This window comes from Papio anubis, chromosome 18 (assembly GCF_008728515.1).
Source record: "Papio anubis isolate 15944 chromosome 18, Panubis1.0, whole genome shotgun sequence".
Taxonomy (NCBI): domain Eukaryota; kingdom Metazoa; phylum Chordata; class Mammalia; order Primates; family Cercopithecidae; genus Papio; species Papio anubis.
The window spans coordinates 71508340-71523834 of record NC_044993.1 but is presented as its reverse complement, the minus strand read 5'-3'; the positions used below and the strand labels follow the sequence as shown (position 1 = coordinate 71523834).

At 51.6% G+C, this 15495-nt stretch overlaps 1 protein-coding gene across 1 annotated transcript in view; it reads right to left on the bottom strand.

Annotated features, from left to right (window-relative positions):
* Positions 1–15495, bottom strand: part of PDPK1 (3-phosphoinositide dependent protein kinase 1) — a gene marked incomplete at its 5' end in the record, with an annotated part of 63316 nt that overhangs the window by 11063 nt on the left and 36758 nt on the right. The window contains 4 exons of the mRNA XM_031657991.1: positions 6302–6519; positions 9664–9837; positions 11704–11800; positions 12041–12109. Coding sequence (XP_031513851.1) covers positions 6302–6519; positions 9664–9837; positions 11704–11800; positions 12041–12109 — 558 coding nt within the window. The remainder of the gene's footprint in view (positions 1–6301; positions 6520–9663; positions 9838–11703; positions 11801–12040; positions 12110–15495) is intronic.

Below are 15495 nucleotides of genomic sequence, written 5' to 3'. Positions count from 1 at the left end.
GGCAATGCCTCTCCCCACCTCTGCACAGAGGAGGGTGCAGGGCAATCCACAAGGGGTGGCCACAGAAAACCCCCTTTCCTGATGCCAAAGTGCGGGTTCTCACCACCTCCTCCACCCTCCCTCACCCAGACCCCAAAAAGAGCATTGTCAAGGATCCAAGCCCAAGGCCACTAGCAAAGCACCTGCCACGCCCAGGAGAGCCCAGCAAGGAGCCAGAGCTCCGCAGGTGGCTTTCCCGACAGCTTGGAAGGGCTCTCCAGGCTCAGCTTCGCCGCCAGTGAGGGAGGGAGCCAGTGGCAAAGGCTGATGGGTCCCAGGTTTCCTCTCCAACCTTCCAGTCCCATGGCCCCTCACACTCTTTACCTCTGTGGAAGACCCCAAAGAGCTTTTAGATCAACTGATACGTACTACACAGGAAATGAAAACTAAGACATTTTCAAATATTTAATTCATTAAAAAACAATAAACCAATTACTACTAACATACATTACTTTTATTTTTAAAATAACTACTTTCCAAAACAAAATAATGAATGAGGAGAGTGTGCCACCCTGTGCGCTGCACAGGCCTCTCCTGTTCAGCTCCTAAGGAGAGCGCTGGGTCTCCACGTCCCCTCACGCCCACACCACGTCCCCTCACGCCCACACTCTGCTGAGACCTGTGTTCAGGCAGAAGGACATGACAAACACCCAGCCTCGCTCAGATAAACAGCAAGAAAAGGGAGGAGTATACTCAGCCTTTTAAGAGATTTGTGTCACTTCCTGGCCTTTTGGCTAAGAATAAATGTAGATGTTTGTGGATATTCTTCTTGGATACTACACCACAATTCACAAAGTGGTGGCTGCTTAAAGCTTAGTTGCAATGTGAAATCTGATTCGTAACAATAAATTTTCATACACCGTGACACTAAAAACCATCAATCTACCCTGCACTAGTGGTTTTTCTGCCCTCACATGATTTTATAGGTCATACATTGGTCACCTGGAAGACAGCTGTTCACTGAATTATGTGAAGCTTCCAAATGTTGACAAATTTCATTCTATAGAATCAACAGATCAGTTCATTGATATCACTATGTATCTCCTCAAAAATGACTTTTGGCCTTTAATCCCAGCACTTTGGGAACCCGACGCAGGCGAATCACCTGAGGTCAGGAGTTCGAGACCAACCTGACCAATATGGTGAAACCATGTCTCTACTAAAAATACTAAAATCAGCCAGGTGTGGTGGTGCGCGCCTGTAATCCCAGCTACTGGGGAGGCTGAGGCAGGAGAATCGCTTGAACCTGGGAGGTGGAGGGTGCAGTGAGCTGAGATCGTGCCACTGCACTCCAGCTTGGGTGACAGAATGAGACTCCGTTTCAAAAATAGAATTAAAAAAAAAAAGACTTTTGGCTGGGTGCAGTAGCTCACGCTTGTAATCCCACCACTTTGGGAAGTCAAAGGGGGAGGAATGCTTGAGCCCAGCAGTTCGAGACCAGCCTGGGTAACACAGTGAGACCTTGTCTCTATTTCTTTTTTATAAATAATATAAACAAAAAAGAATCTAAAAAAATGTCTTTTATTGGGAAGGTATCAACCTCACAGTGATGAATAAAGTTTTCCAAAATTCCAATTTTCACTTGAAGGTTTCAGTTTTATCATTGGTATAAATATGAGCAGTTGTTTTCCTTAAAGTAACAAGCTCATTCCAATCATTTTCAAGAAAAATATTGGCCAAATAGCTAAGTCTGCATAACGGCAGTTTGCCCATCAGTCAGACGCTCCATGAGGACAGCAGGCCAACAGTCACGAGCGCGTCTCCCTGAGGCGGCTGCACACTCATGTTTGCGCCCAGAAGTGAGTGCTTTTCTGTATACTTCCACTTCATCCTACAAAGTGTTAAAAACATTCATCATAGCCGGGCGCGGTGGCTCACGCCTGTAATCCCAGCACTTTGGGAGGCCGAGGCGGGCGGATCACAAGGTCGAGATCGAGACCATCCTGGCTAACACGGTGAAACCCCGTCTCTACTAAAAATACAAAAAAAACTAGCCGGGCGTGGTGGCGGCGCCTGTGGTCCCAGCTACTCAGGAGGCTGAGGCAGGAGAATGGCGTGAACCCGGGAGGCGGAGCTTGCAGTGAGCTGAGATCGCCCTACTGCACTCCAGCCAGGAGGACAGAGTGAGACTCCATCTCAAAAAAAAAAAAAAAAAAAAAAAAAATTCATCATTTTTAACAAATGCTCAGAAGCGAGACTGTTTCTTTCCTCTCTCTCTCTTCCTGTGGGTGAGTGCTGTGAAGATATGATTATTGCCCTGTCACTGCTTGGTGTCATGGCCTCAAGTCGTGCTCAGAAGCCAGCAGTTCCACCCACCATGGCTTGTGCACCATCAGCACAAATGGGAAAAGGTGTTGTGGAACCAATCACGAGATTCACACAGGTACTCCACACTCTGACTACGTCAGTGCCATTTGTGCTTTATGGTCAAGCAATGGGGTAAAAGAACATCATCTGTAGACTGGGCACAGTGGCTCAGGCCTGTAATCCCAGCACACTGGGAGGTCAAGGTGGGTGGATCACCTGAGGTCAGGAGTTCCAGACCGGCCTAGGCAACATAGTGAAACCCCGTCTTCACTAAAATACAAAAATGAGCCAGGCATGGTGGCACATGCCTGTAATCCCAGCTACTTGGGAGGCTGAGGCAGGAGAACTGCTTAAGCCAGGAGACGGAAGCTGCAGTGAGCGGAGATCACTCCACTGCACTCCAGCCTGGGCAACAGAGGGATACTCCGTCTCAAAAAAAAACAGTATCATCTGTGAATAGAAGCCGGGGACACAGGCCAAGTGGCAGGTCCAGGCTGTCTGTAGACTCATCCACTGTGAGGCAAAAGCACAACTCAGCAGCAGACACGTCAACTCCCTCTTTGGGCTTGCAGTCACATCTTGAATCCAGCAAGTTTCGACTGCATTGTGGACCGTGGCAGCACAGAGTGGCCAAGCCTGAGGCTGTGCTGCAGCCAGGGGCTTTGTCTCCCAGCTACTGTGTGGCCTCTCCAGCGTCTACAATGCAGCTTCTAAGAGCTTCAGTGACTCTTTAATTTATTGTCTGAAAAGCTGTAACAAACAACATTGGATCTTAAAGAGCTCATCATATTTATTTTTAAAATGTTCCTTTTTAAGTGTAAACTATTCCAGGTAAATTAAAAAATCCCTTTTATCTTTTTTTTGAGACAGACTCTTACTTTGTCACCCAGGCTGGAGGGCAGTGGCAAGATCTCTGCTCACTGCAGCTTTGATTTCCAAGGCTCAGGTAATCCTCCTACCTCAACCTCCTCAAGCAGCTAGGACTACAGCTGTGCAGCACCACGCCCGGTTGATTTCTGTATTTTTTGTAGAGACAGGGTTTCAATACGCTGCCCAGGTTGCTCTCGAACTCCTGGCTCAAGCGATCCACCCACCTTGGCCTCCAAAGTGCTGAAATTACAGGTGTGATCCTGAACTAACTTACCATATTCTCATGTGGGCACAAGGAAAACTTCAGGATTTCAAAATAATGATTCAGTTGAAGGTAAAATTACAGAGGCTATAGCAGGTATAAATGAAGAGAAAGTAAGAGCTCAGTAGAAATATTGGACATTTATTAATCTCTAAAAATGCATCTGTTGGTGGGCGTGGTGGCTCATGCCTGAAATCCCAGCACTTTGAGAAGCCAAGATAGGCGGATCACTTGAGGTCAGGAGTTCGAGATCAGCCTGGCTAACATGGTGAAACTCTGTCTCTACTAAAAATACAAAAAGTAGCTGGACATGGTGGCGTGTGCCTGTAATTCCAGCTACTCAGGAGGCTGCGGCAGAACTGTTTGAACCCGGGAGGTGGAGGTTGTGTGAGCAGAGATCATGCTACTGCACTCCAGCCTAGGTGACAGAGCAAGACTCTGTCTCATTAAAAAAAAAAAAAAAAAAAAAAAAAAAGCATATATTTATACCAAAAACTTATGATCCTAGAAAAGACCAAAAGCACACAGATTCTATTTTACAGCATGTGGTCACTGAAAAACTCCACCATACACTCACAGAGAACGAGAGAAAAAAGACAAATAACTTCTTAGTATTGCAAAAAAAACTGCCCTGACCTCGAGAATTTGGTGGCCACACACAGAATGCAAACCACTACTGTAAAGAGCGGGTGCTGGACGGACCTCCCAGCAGCCAGACAGATCCTGCAAGATCTCAGCAGTCATCAGCTTCCCAAAAGGGCCTAAAATCTGAAGGAAGGGCGAAAGGGGAAGAGAACCCTGAAGACAAAGGAAGCAGGCAGGAGAATGTGCATCCTGACTTGCCGCCAGCACCAGGCTAATGTACCCAGACGGACTCCAAGACCCTCTAAGAACAGCTCCAGGCAGAGGGGCCTTCTGGGAGTCACCAAAGGAGCTGAAACACACACACACCTGCAGACAGCGCCTCTCAGCTGGGCTCTGCAGAGAAAGTGCTCCTGGCCAAGTATATGGAGTGGCCACAGCAGCCCTTCGGGGGGACCCCAGCACATACAAACCTGGGAAGCTCCTTGCATAGCCGGGCACACACCTCCTTGCTGCTTGGAGCTGCGCAGCGCAGGACTGCTCAGATTGTTCCCATCAAAAGCCCTCCTCTCCGGCTCAGTACACATTAACATCCCTAGCAATCACACTGACTCACAACTAGCAAGTCAGAGCCCCTAGCTGTAGACTGTTCCTGCCTGCCAGCATCTCTGCACAGGTTTTCTAGAGACAGGCGTGGCACACCGCACAGAGTCGTGGTCTTCCCCACTTGCTGGGGCGGCCCAGAGCTCAGCTCCTTCCTCTCATTCCTCTCCACAAGTCTCTCAAGTCACACGTGTCCTGTCCCTGCCTAGCCTGGCCCTCAACTCCCCCTTGCCTTATGCTTCCACTCCAGCATACCTTCCTGCAAAGCCCTCTCCCTACTGTCTTGGGCTCCTCCCTGCCCACACAAAAGGGACAAGCAGGTAAAAATATTAGAAGGAAAGCCCTTCTTACCAGATTAAGATGGAAAACATAAAATATAAATAGGGACAGGATGGACTTGGTAAGAATTTGCAGTTTCCATACAAAAACAGTATCAACAGACTGGAGAGAAACTGAAGAATGTTTGCAAAACATACAACAAGGAATAGTCTCCACACACATGGCTTTTAAAAATCCATGTTAAAAAGATGCACCAGTCTGGCCAACACAGGGAAAACCCATCTCTACCAAAAAATACAAGAATTGACCAGGCGTGGTGGCTCAAGCCTGTAATCCCAGCACTTTGGGAGGCCAAGACAGGCGGATCACGAGGTCAGGAGATCGAGACCAGCCTGGCTAACACGGTGAAACCCCGTCTCTACTAAAAAAATACAAAAAACTAGCCAGGCGAGGTGGCGGGTGCCTGTAGTCCCAGCTACTTGGGAGGCTGAGGCAGCAGAATGGCGTAGACACAGGAGGCGGAGCTTGCAGTGAGCAGAGACTCCGGCTCAAAAAAAAAAAAAAAAAAAAAAACAAGAATTAACCGGGTGTGGTGGCTGGCGCCTGTAATCCCAGCTACTTGGGAGGTCGAGGCAGGACAATTGCTTGAACCCAGGAAGCAGAGGTTGCAGTGAGCTGAGATAGCACCACTGCACTCCAGCCTGGGTGACAGAGTGACATTCTGTCTCAAAAAAGAGAAGCAAAACATACAAGAAAAAATAGTCAAAGGACACAAAGTACCTCAAAAAAGAAACACAAACGGTCATGAACACAGGAGACATCTGCCTCAACAGGAATAAAACAGAAATTCACAAGTTTGTTTTTAGAGCATCAAAACACTCTCAGGCAGGCAAGAGCATTGGGAAAGGTAAATTCCTGGCCCCCAGGACAGATCCCCAGCCCTCTGAAAACATGCACACCCTTGAACACACACCGCCCCTGGCGCTCAGCTTAAAAGACATAAATGGACAAGCGAGGAAAGCTATGTGGAAAAGAGGGGCCACAACAGCGAACCTCAGAAACTCCCAAGTGGCCCAGTCCAGGCCGCATCTGTCCACACCACAGTGACTTCAGGCCACACCCAGCAGATCCAAACGCCCAGCAGAGGAGGGCAGCGCCCGGCAGTCACAACCCACTCACTCCCTGGGCCAGCTGCCTCCTAAGCACCTGTTTCCAACTGTGCACTTACAATGTGCTCCTTGGCCAAGCGTCCAAGGCTGCTGAGGGAGGCAGTGACAAGGCAAAGGCACCCACCATAAGCCCCTATGTGTTCACGCTGCAATTCTGCACAAAGCATTGCTTATGTCTATAAGGTCTTACCAAGGGTTTCCGCCAGCCTGCTTCTCCAGTAACAACCTCTTCTCATCTTCGGAAAACTGTAAGTCCAGTTCAAAGGAGTTCGAGTCCAAATCATGGATGTACTGCTCTATGTTGCTGCCTGACCTCTGGGGCAGGCCCACGTCCGAGGCTGACAAGGAGTGTGAGGAGGAGGACAAGGACAACTGCATGCAGCCAAACTGGCTCAGGAGATTGTCATACTGCAGAGAAGAAGGAAAAGTGAGAACCACACCTTCACTTGCCTCTACAGTCCTAAAACCCCAGCCCCTCCTGGCACTGCAGCTGTCAGGCCTTGGGAGCTCACACACAGCAAGGCGCAAGGCGACAGGGTGGGCAGCCCTGATTCTCCTCCGTGGGACACCTGGCCACAGAACCGAGGCCTCACTGGATCTTGCCCGGTCGGGCTCCTCTTCCCATGGGAATCAGGGCCACAGAAGGGCGAAGCCTCAGATTTCCTCTCCAGGAAGAGGGGACCTGGGCCCTTACCCTGCAGGCCCCGTGAATGCCAGTGCTGCCCCCGGAGGTGGGCGCTGGGATGCCTGCTGGGAAGAGAAGGAGCCCAAGGAGGCTTGGCAGCAGATCCATCGCATAGGCTGGCAGGCAGGGCCTCCGCGCAAGACCTCGTTGGGCCCCAGGGGTCTCAGGGGTCTGAGTCTGTAACAGATGCTACATATTGTAATTTGACTAAACACATTCAACTGTTTAAAAGACATTCCTTTTAATCTCAGCAAAGATAAACTGAACTTATGGTAGACAACACTGCCTGTTTCTCTGGGAAAATGACAAACTAGTGTCGACAGTGGAAACTCACTCACTCATAAACGTGCCAAGCAGACAGAGCCTGCGCACTAACACGCTCCTGGGGCTGCCAAGGCTAGAGAACCCCTGGGTGGGGGCAGCCACATCCCCGGCTGCAGGCCCCACATCTGAGCTCTGCTGAGGCCAACAACAAGGGGAAAGAAAAGGTGCCACCAGCAATGGCACCATCAGCAATGGCTGGGATAAGAGTACAGCATGCTTTTCCACATCCTCTGTGCCTTCAGACGCAGGCCCTGGCTGCTGCCCCACACAACCCTCCACACACGCAGCGTCCCCCACGTGCTCGCACTCCTACAGCTGCACAACAGCCCCGCCCCACAGCCCTGAAGCCTCTCACCCAGCTGGGCTGGAGCGAGGTGCTCGCCAAAGGGCAGGGTGGAAACACCCAGTGCTGCCGGCCCCTCCACAGGGCGCGGGCCTGCCCAGCCTGCTCGTCTCCAACACTGTCCAATGGCAACACCGCCCCAGCACTTGCAGGACCTCAGGAGAGCAGGAGCCAACGAAGCACCTGCTCTCCTCCTGCCTTGACCCAAGGGTGGGTACCATGGCCAACCTCCCTGCTGAAGGGGACGTCCAGTGCCCATTCCCCATGAAGGAGGGGGTGCAGCCCCGCAGGGAGGGAGGAGGTACAGCCCTGAAGGCTCCTTCCATGCTTGACGCCGTTTGCCAAGACTCACTCACTGTCCCCATATGAGATCTGACCTGGGAGCTCCCTGCCTGGACCCACTCCAAGGCTTTCAAACCACACAGCTGTTCAGAGATAAGGATGGGCCATCTAACAGTCGGCTGCCAGCACACGGAGCCGGACTTCACAGACAGCAACAGAACCCACGTATCAAGCAGCCCTAGCTCTCAGTAGGCCCAGGCACAGAGGCCTGCACAGGTACGCAACGTGTGCAAGCACACCCACCCCCACACTAAGAGAAGCTCTCCAGGCACTGAGACTGCAGACAACTAAAGCCTGTGCTGCTCCTTCAGAGCCCAGCTACCACCCTGGGAGGAACGGAGGACAGAGCCCACGGGATAACGGCCACCAGCCAGTCCCCAGCACAACCTCTGCAGCAACAGCAGGCCCAGCAGGGAGAGCACTGCAGCCCGGTGGCACCCGCCAGCCGTGACCAAAGACCATGTAGGAGCAGCTGGGGGGCACAGAGGGTGGAGGTGAGGGCCTTGGGGGGCACAGAGGGTGGAGGTGAGGGCCTCAGCAGGGGGCTAGGGCCTCGGGGCTCCCAGCCCTCTGCATACATGAAAGCTACAAGTGGCCACGTCAGGCAGCACAGACTGCCCCCCAGGCCTGGCTCCCCTAGACTTTGGGTTCAAAGGATGTCGGGAGGATGAGGGGCGTTACGGGGCATTGGGAAACTTCATCTCCAGGAGGGGACACTAGCAGAAGTTTAGCTGTGGATGACTTTTAGATAAAATCTAGAATTCCCAGCTAGGTGCAGTAGCTCATGCCTAAGACCCCAGCAGTTTTGGAGGCCGAGGCGGGTAGATCACTTGAAGTCAGGAGATTGACACCAGCCTGGCCAACATGGCGAAACCCTGTCTCTACTAAAAATACAAAAATTAGCCAGGCATGGTGGCACACACCTGCAGTTCCCACTATTTGGGAGGGTGAGACAGGAGAATCGCTTGAACACAGAGTGGCAGAGGTGGCAGTGAGCTGAGATCGCGCCACTACACTCCAGCCTGAGCGACAGACCAAGACCCTGTCTCAAAACAAATAAATAAATAAAATCTAGACTTCTTCGTTCATGGAAAGTGGAACTCCGTACATGGTGCCAGTTAGAATAAGCCACAGTGACAGAAGTCAAACCAGAAAAATGGATCTCATGATAACAACACTTAAGTATGAGGGGTCATGGTGGAGGTGGCAAGAGGAACTCAGAGGAAACAAGGTTGAAAGTAGGCGACATGCCTGCCTCTCACAACACCCTCGGTCCCTTGGGCATATGGTCCATTTTCTCTACAAGAAGCTTAAAGAGCAAAGTGTGCTGACGACCCCATGGCTGTGGTCAAGATGGGAGACCAGCAGCCTCAGAGCCTACTCAGCACTGACGCAGACGGCGCCAGTGTCCCTGCCAACGCCACGTCCCAAAAGTTCAAGCACGTGACACTCAGGGGTTTCTGTGGAAAGACAGGCAGTGTTCTGGAACATCTTGGACGCACAGCTGTACAAGCACCAAGCCAAGCGCAGATGCGACAGGCCGGGCAGGAGGTCCCGTACCTGGGACCCCAGGGCCAGTGCCGGGGTGCTCAGTATCCGGTTCTAGCAGCACCCTCTGGGTGGAAACTCACTAGACTGCCCCCAGCCATGGAAATGAGGAAAACACGAGCCACCCAGCACCTCACTCGCCACTGCCTCATGGCAGCAAACACTACAGCCACCAACAGGCCTGCCGCCATGGCACAGACACCCTCCCCTTTCGCCTGCAAATCACACGTGGGTCTGGCGCACAGGCATGAAGCCCAGTGCACGGAGGACCCAGTGCCACCCACCTCACCCGCCATCCTGGCCAGCTTACATTGCCATAGCAGTCCTCGTCGTCTTCTGACATGGCCGGCAAGTAAGCGGTGAGCTTCGGAGGCGTCTGCTGGTGCAGGTTCTCCCACGTGACAGACTCGAAGAATGGGTGTGCTTTAAGAGGTCCGTACCCTTCCATTTCCTCACAGCCTAACCGCTTTGTGGCATCTAAAACCTTAAGTAACAATCAAGACTAGTCACTGCCAGGGTGAAAACGTGATTCTGACCAAAGAAACCCAAACCTGGTGGCCAAGCATGGTGGCTCACGCCTCGAATCCCAGCACTTTGGGAGGCTGAGGCAGGCGGATCACCTGAGGTCAGGAGTTTGAGACCAGCCTAGCCAACATGGTGTCAACCCGTCTCTACTACAAATATAAAAATCAGCTGGGTGTGGTGGCGCGCACCTATAATCCCAGCTGCTCGGGAGGCTGAGGCAGGAGAATCGCTGGAACGCGGGAGGAAGAATTTGCAGTGAGCTAACATCGTACCGTTGCACTCCTGCCTGTGTGACAAGAGCAAAACTCCATCTCCAAAAAAAATTAATTTATCTCATCTCATTATAAGTCCCTTTCTTTTTTTTTTGAGACGGAGTCTGCTCTGTCGCCCGGGCTGGAGTGCAATGGCGCAATCTCGGCTCACTGCAAGCTCTGCCTCCCGGGTTCACGCCATTCTCCTGCCTCAGCCTCCCGAGTACCTGGGACTACAGGCGCCTGCCACCACTCCCAGCTAATTTTTCGTATTTTTAGTAGAGACGGGGTTTCACAGTGTTGGACAGGATGGTCTTGATCTCCTGACCTTGTGATCTGCCTGCCTCAGCCTCCCAAAGTGCTAGGATTACAGGCGTGAGCCACCGCGCCCGGCCTATAAGTCCCTTTCAATTTCCAAGTGCCTAATTCTTGATAGGAAACTACTGTAGCAGGAATAATAAAAGGAACTAAAATTAAAAAAAAAAAAGGAAATGACTGTACCATTGAGCATTTGCTCATCAATGCTGCACAGCATGTTAAGTTACTGGTGCTGGAGCGTCCAGGATTATGACAGCACAAGTGGCTGCAGACCCTAGTTCGTGACATCTGTACATTTCAGCTTTAGAGTCAGCTACATGAAAATTTTAAAGACCAGCCCAGGTAAAACAGAGAAGAGAGGTTAGTCTGGGAAAGGTACATCAGTTTATATTCTAGAAACAGAAGTTTTCTGACCTTCCTGTGCCTTTGGCCCTGGACATCCCACCTCACCACGACTCTGGGAGCGGGGTCAGTCCTGCCCCTGCAGGTGGCCCCAGGATCACTAGGCTCCACAGCCACTGGCTTCTCCCAACCTGTCTCACCTCTTTCCCCTGGGGCTGAGGTGTGGGATTGATCAGTCCCTGGAGGAGACAGCTCTACAGCCTTCCAGGGTCCCAGCAACACCCACTCCACAACCGCAGGAGTGTGCTGGTCCCAGTGATGATTCGCTCTCTTTGCTAATTACTCAATTTTTCTTGTTTTAGGATTTTTAACTATACACTGTAAAAGAATCCTTGCTGTTGTTCATTGTATTTTGAGACTGAGATTCCTTTCCACCTGTGCGAGAAAAGGAGCCGAGCCTTAAGAGGCAGCGCAGGATCCCAGGGCCTGCCTCCCCATCCAGTTGCTCTGTGGGGGATGGAGGGGGCAGCAGGGGAACAGTACCCAGTACTCTCCAGCAGATACTGAGAAGTGAAAATAAGTACTCAAAAGGTTTGGGTTTTTTTTTTTTTTTTTTTGAGACAGTCTTGCTTTGTCGCCCAGGCTGGAGTGCAGTGGCGTGATCTCAACTCACTGCAACCTCTGCCTCCCGGGTTCACGCCATTCTCCTGCCTCAGCCTCCCAAAGTGCTGGGGTTACAGGCGTGAGCCACTGCGCCTGGCGACATGAGATGTAATTATCTATGCTCACTATTAACCCTAAAAACACCATTTTTTGTGAACACAGGAACCTCCAGGAAAGCCACTCAGAGAGCAGTTTCAGAGGACTCACGGTGTCCCAGATCCCCTTTCCAAAAGGAAATTCACAATATTTACCAAAAGTTTCTCCACGAGGTCTCTTGCCTTAGGGAAGAATTTTTCTGGAAAGTCATATTCCAACTTAATGATCTTCTGAAATATAAGATACTCATTTCTGTAAAAAATTTAAAAAAAAAAGTCATCCTAGGCAGGATCCCAGAAGCCTCCACAGGCAGGGATGAGCGCCCCGGCCTCGCAGCGCTGCAAACACACCCCGGCCCTGCATGCCAAGCGCCCCCACCTGGGCACGGCACTAAGTGCTGCCCTCCCCCACCCACCTCGATGCCGGAGGGACTGCCGGCCGGTGGGGTGCACCCCAACAGGCTCCAAGGCCCAGGAAACGCTGTCTCCTTACCCAGCTCGGAATGGTGGGAGTCCTGCCACAAGCTGGTATATTATGCATCCAAGAGCCCAAAGGTCTGAACTTTAAGGTAAGGGGAAAACAAAGGAAAAAAGACACGTGTAAAATATAGGTGACAAGGCCAGCTCAATTTCCACTCTGTCCACATGGCCCCAGTTTCACCTCTAATGCAATTCTGTCCTTTAAGACCAGTGAGGTATGAGGGTGGGGAACCCGCCCTCTGGAGAAGCCTCCCAGCGGCCTGGGCCCCGAGGGTCTGCATGCGGCAGGCACCGGCGGTCACTCAGCTGTCCCCAAAGCTTCGCCATTTCCAACAGGGCTTACTAACGTCCACACACACCTGTCATCCTGAAGCAGAGCAGAGCTCACTCCTGGCACCACGTGGCTACAGACCAGGCAGGGGGCAGGATGGGACAGAATGGGGCTGACCCTGTTCCAGTAAGACAACCAAGAAAGCTGAAGGAAGCACCCTCCCATCAGTGCCGGTGGAGGGCTTGCCAGGGACAGGAAAGTGCAGCACAGGCGAAATGAATGACCGTAACATTCACACTTGACTTTCTTTAGAGTTTAGTTAAAATGGGGAGCAACAAAAGAAAACAGGCAGCAGAGCCTCCACCTTTCAGTGTGGAAGCAGCAGAGAGAAGAGGGGTGCTGGGGGCAGGGCTGTGCCTGGACCTTCACGAGGTCCTCTCCAGAGCATGGAATTCAAGCAGAAAGGGATTGTGGGGTAGTTTTTCACCTCTGTGAATTATCGAATGTTTTATCAGAAACAATTACTTTGCAATTTATATTTTTTAAATACAATACAAAAATAAAAGGGGAAGCCAGTATTGCACTTCCGGAAAGCACGTGTACCAAGGGTGTATCAAATAAACGTTCAGTTAGACCAAGTCATGCCACTTCCTGAAATCCAAACCGAGGAATTCAGGGCGGCCCCTCACTCAGTCCAGCAGACCCTGTCTCGCCCACTACAGGGACAACTAGAAGGACACCCTCACCCCGACCCCAAGCAAAGAGACCTCCTCTGCCCGTGCAGGTTGGGTGGCGGGTCAGAAACACGCCAGTGTGTGAATGAATGGAAACCTCTTCAACGCACGACAGCAGAGACAGGTCCATGAACCACAATCTTCATGTGACAGAAAACCATACACTGATAAAGACACACACCAGTCATTCAAATGACAGGGGGAAGCGCCCATTACATAATCACGTAGGGCTCAAAACCACCTGCCCAATGTGACTCAAATGGCATAAAAGCCACTTAAACAACTATAAACTGCATAGAAAAAACTGACTGAAAAGCCATACACCTGTACGCCCAATTATTATCTGTGACTATAAGTGGGTCTGGAGACTTATTTTCTAAGAACTCTTCATAATTAATTTCTCTTTTTCTTTCTTTCTTTCTTTTTTTTGTTTTTGAGACACGGTCTTACTCTGTCACCTAGGCTGGAATGCAGTGCCGCAATCTCAGCTCACTGCCACCTCTGCCTCCGCCTCAGCCTCCTGAGTATCAGGGTCTACAGGTGCTCACCATCAGGCCCGACTAATTTTTCTTATATTTAGTAGAGAGAGGGTCTTGCCATGTTGGCCATGCTGGTCTCGAACTCCTGGCCTCAAGCGATGTGTCATCCTCAACCTCCCAAAGTAATGGGATTACAGACATGAGCCACCACGCCCGGCCTCTTTCAAATCCTTCTTTTTTTTATTTTTTTTTGAGACCAAGTCACACTGTTTCCCAGACTGGAGTGCAGTGGTGCGATCTCCGCTGACTACAAGCTCCACCTCTCAGGTTCACGCCATTCTCCTGCCTCAGCCTCCCGAGTAGCTGGAACTACTGGCTCCCGCCACCACGCCCTGCTACTTTTTTGTATCTTTAGTAGAGATGGGTTTTCACTGTGTTAGCCAGGATGGTCTCGATCTCCTGACCTTGTGATCCCCCCGCCTTGGCCTCCCAAAGTGCTGGGATCACAGGTGTGAGCCACCGCGCCGAGCCTGAACTCTTTATAATAAACGTTCCTAACAATGTTTAATATCACATGATTAAAAAATTCAAAAGCAGAAAAAGAGATGCAGAAATGCCTTCCTCATAATCCTATTCCCTCACCCGATAGACAACTACCATCATCCGTGCAGTGTCTATCCCTCCAGAGAACCTGAACGCGCAAATGAGAAAACGTGAATACACATTCCTCCTTTTTCCCACAGGGCAGGATCCCATGTGTATATTTGTAGAGCTTGGAGATCTTTCTGGACCAACGCTAAAGTGGCCTTCCACCCTGAAGGTAAAATCTACAAACAAAGAAACATGGCTGCCCAGGTGGTGACCACACGCTGCTTTGAAAGCCCGAGATGCGTCAGCCCCCACACCTGTGGGTTTAGTCCTCTGCATGCGCGGGATGTAGAGCAGCTCATCCTCCCCTCCCCGCTGGAGTGCCAGCCCTACCCCTGCCCCAGCTGCTTGACAGCTAAAACTGTCAGACAGGGCCAAGTGTTCCCAGGGGCAGAATGCACTCCAGTTGGGAAGCTCTGACCTACAAAAGCAGTCTCTGGCCACGCTAAGAACTCAGTAGCCGGCCGGCCGCCATGTCCTCAGCCTGTAATCCCGAGCACTTTGGGAAGGCGAGATGGGAGGATCACCTGAGCCCAGGAGTTCAAAGGCAGGAGCAGCCTGGCGAACCCATCTCTATTTAAGAATAACTGAATAATAATAAAAGGGAGACTCAGTATCTGCTGGTTGAAAAAGTTAAAAAAGAACAAAACGAAAAAGCCTGGAGGCCAGGCTAGTGAGTGCTCAGAACCTTCCACCCACCACCACGTTTGTACCATGGCCCCTCACAGTTTTCCTGAGGCTGTCAAGCTCAGACAGCCAGAACTGCCGTCCCCAGAGTCATTCATTCTCTCAGAGTGGCTCACTTCCTCCCAGGGAGGTGGCCCCTTGTAACCTGGTAGACAGGAGGCTGACAGCGTGGGACTCCTGTGGTCTATCCAGCTCCCACGAGGGCACCAGCAGCTGACTCCACCCTCCACCTTTCACTGCTTGAGGCAGGGCAGCCCATTCCACTACTCCCTGGGCACTCCAGACTCTGTCCACTCTCCAGCCTGCTCCTCCCAGCCACCCCTGGGCAGCACCTCAGACTTCTCACAACCACTTATCATCCAACTCCTGAACATCCGCCCCCCACACGGGCTCCCTGGCTAGCTTCTCCCTCCCGTGACCCTTTGACCCTGCAGTCTCTCTCAAAGACCCTCATGCCTGCTGGGGCCTTGCCCACCCCTCCCACACCCGGCACCCTCAGGGCCTCCTAAGCTCCTGCGGAGACCTGTCCCACTGCAGCTGGTGTGTGGCCGAGAGCAACCCTAAGGGCCAGGCTCCCTGCCCTCCACCCACGACAGGGGGGCAGCACAAGGAAGCCTGGGCTCCGTGCATATAAGAATATGCATGCCTT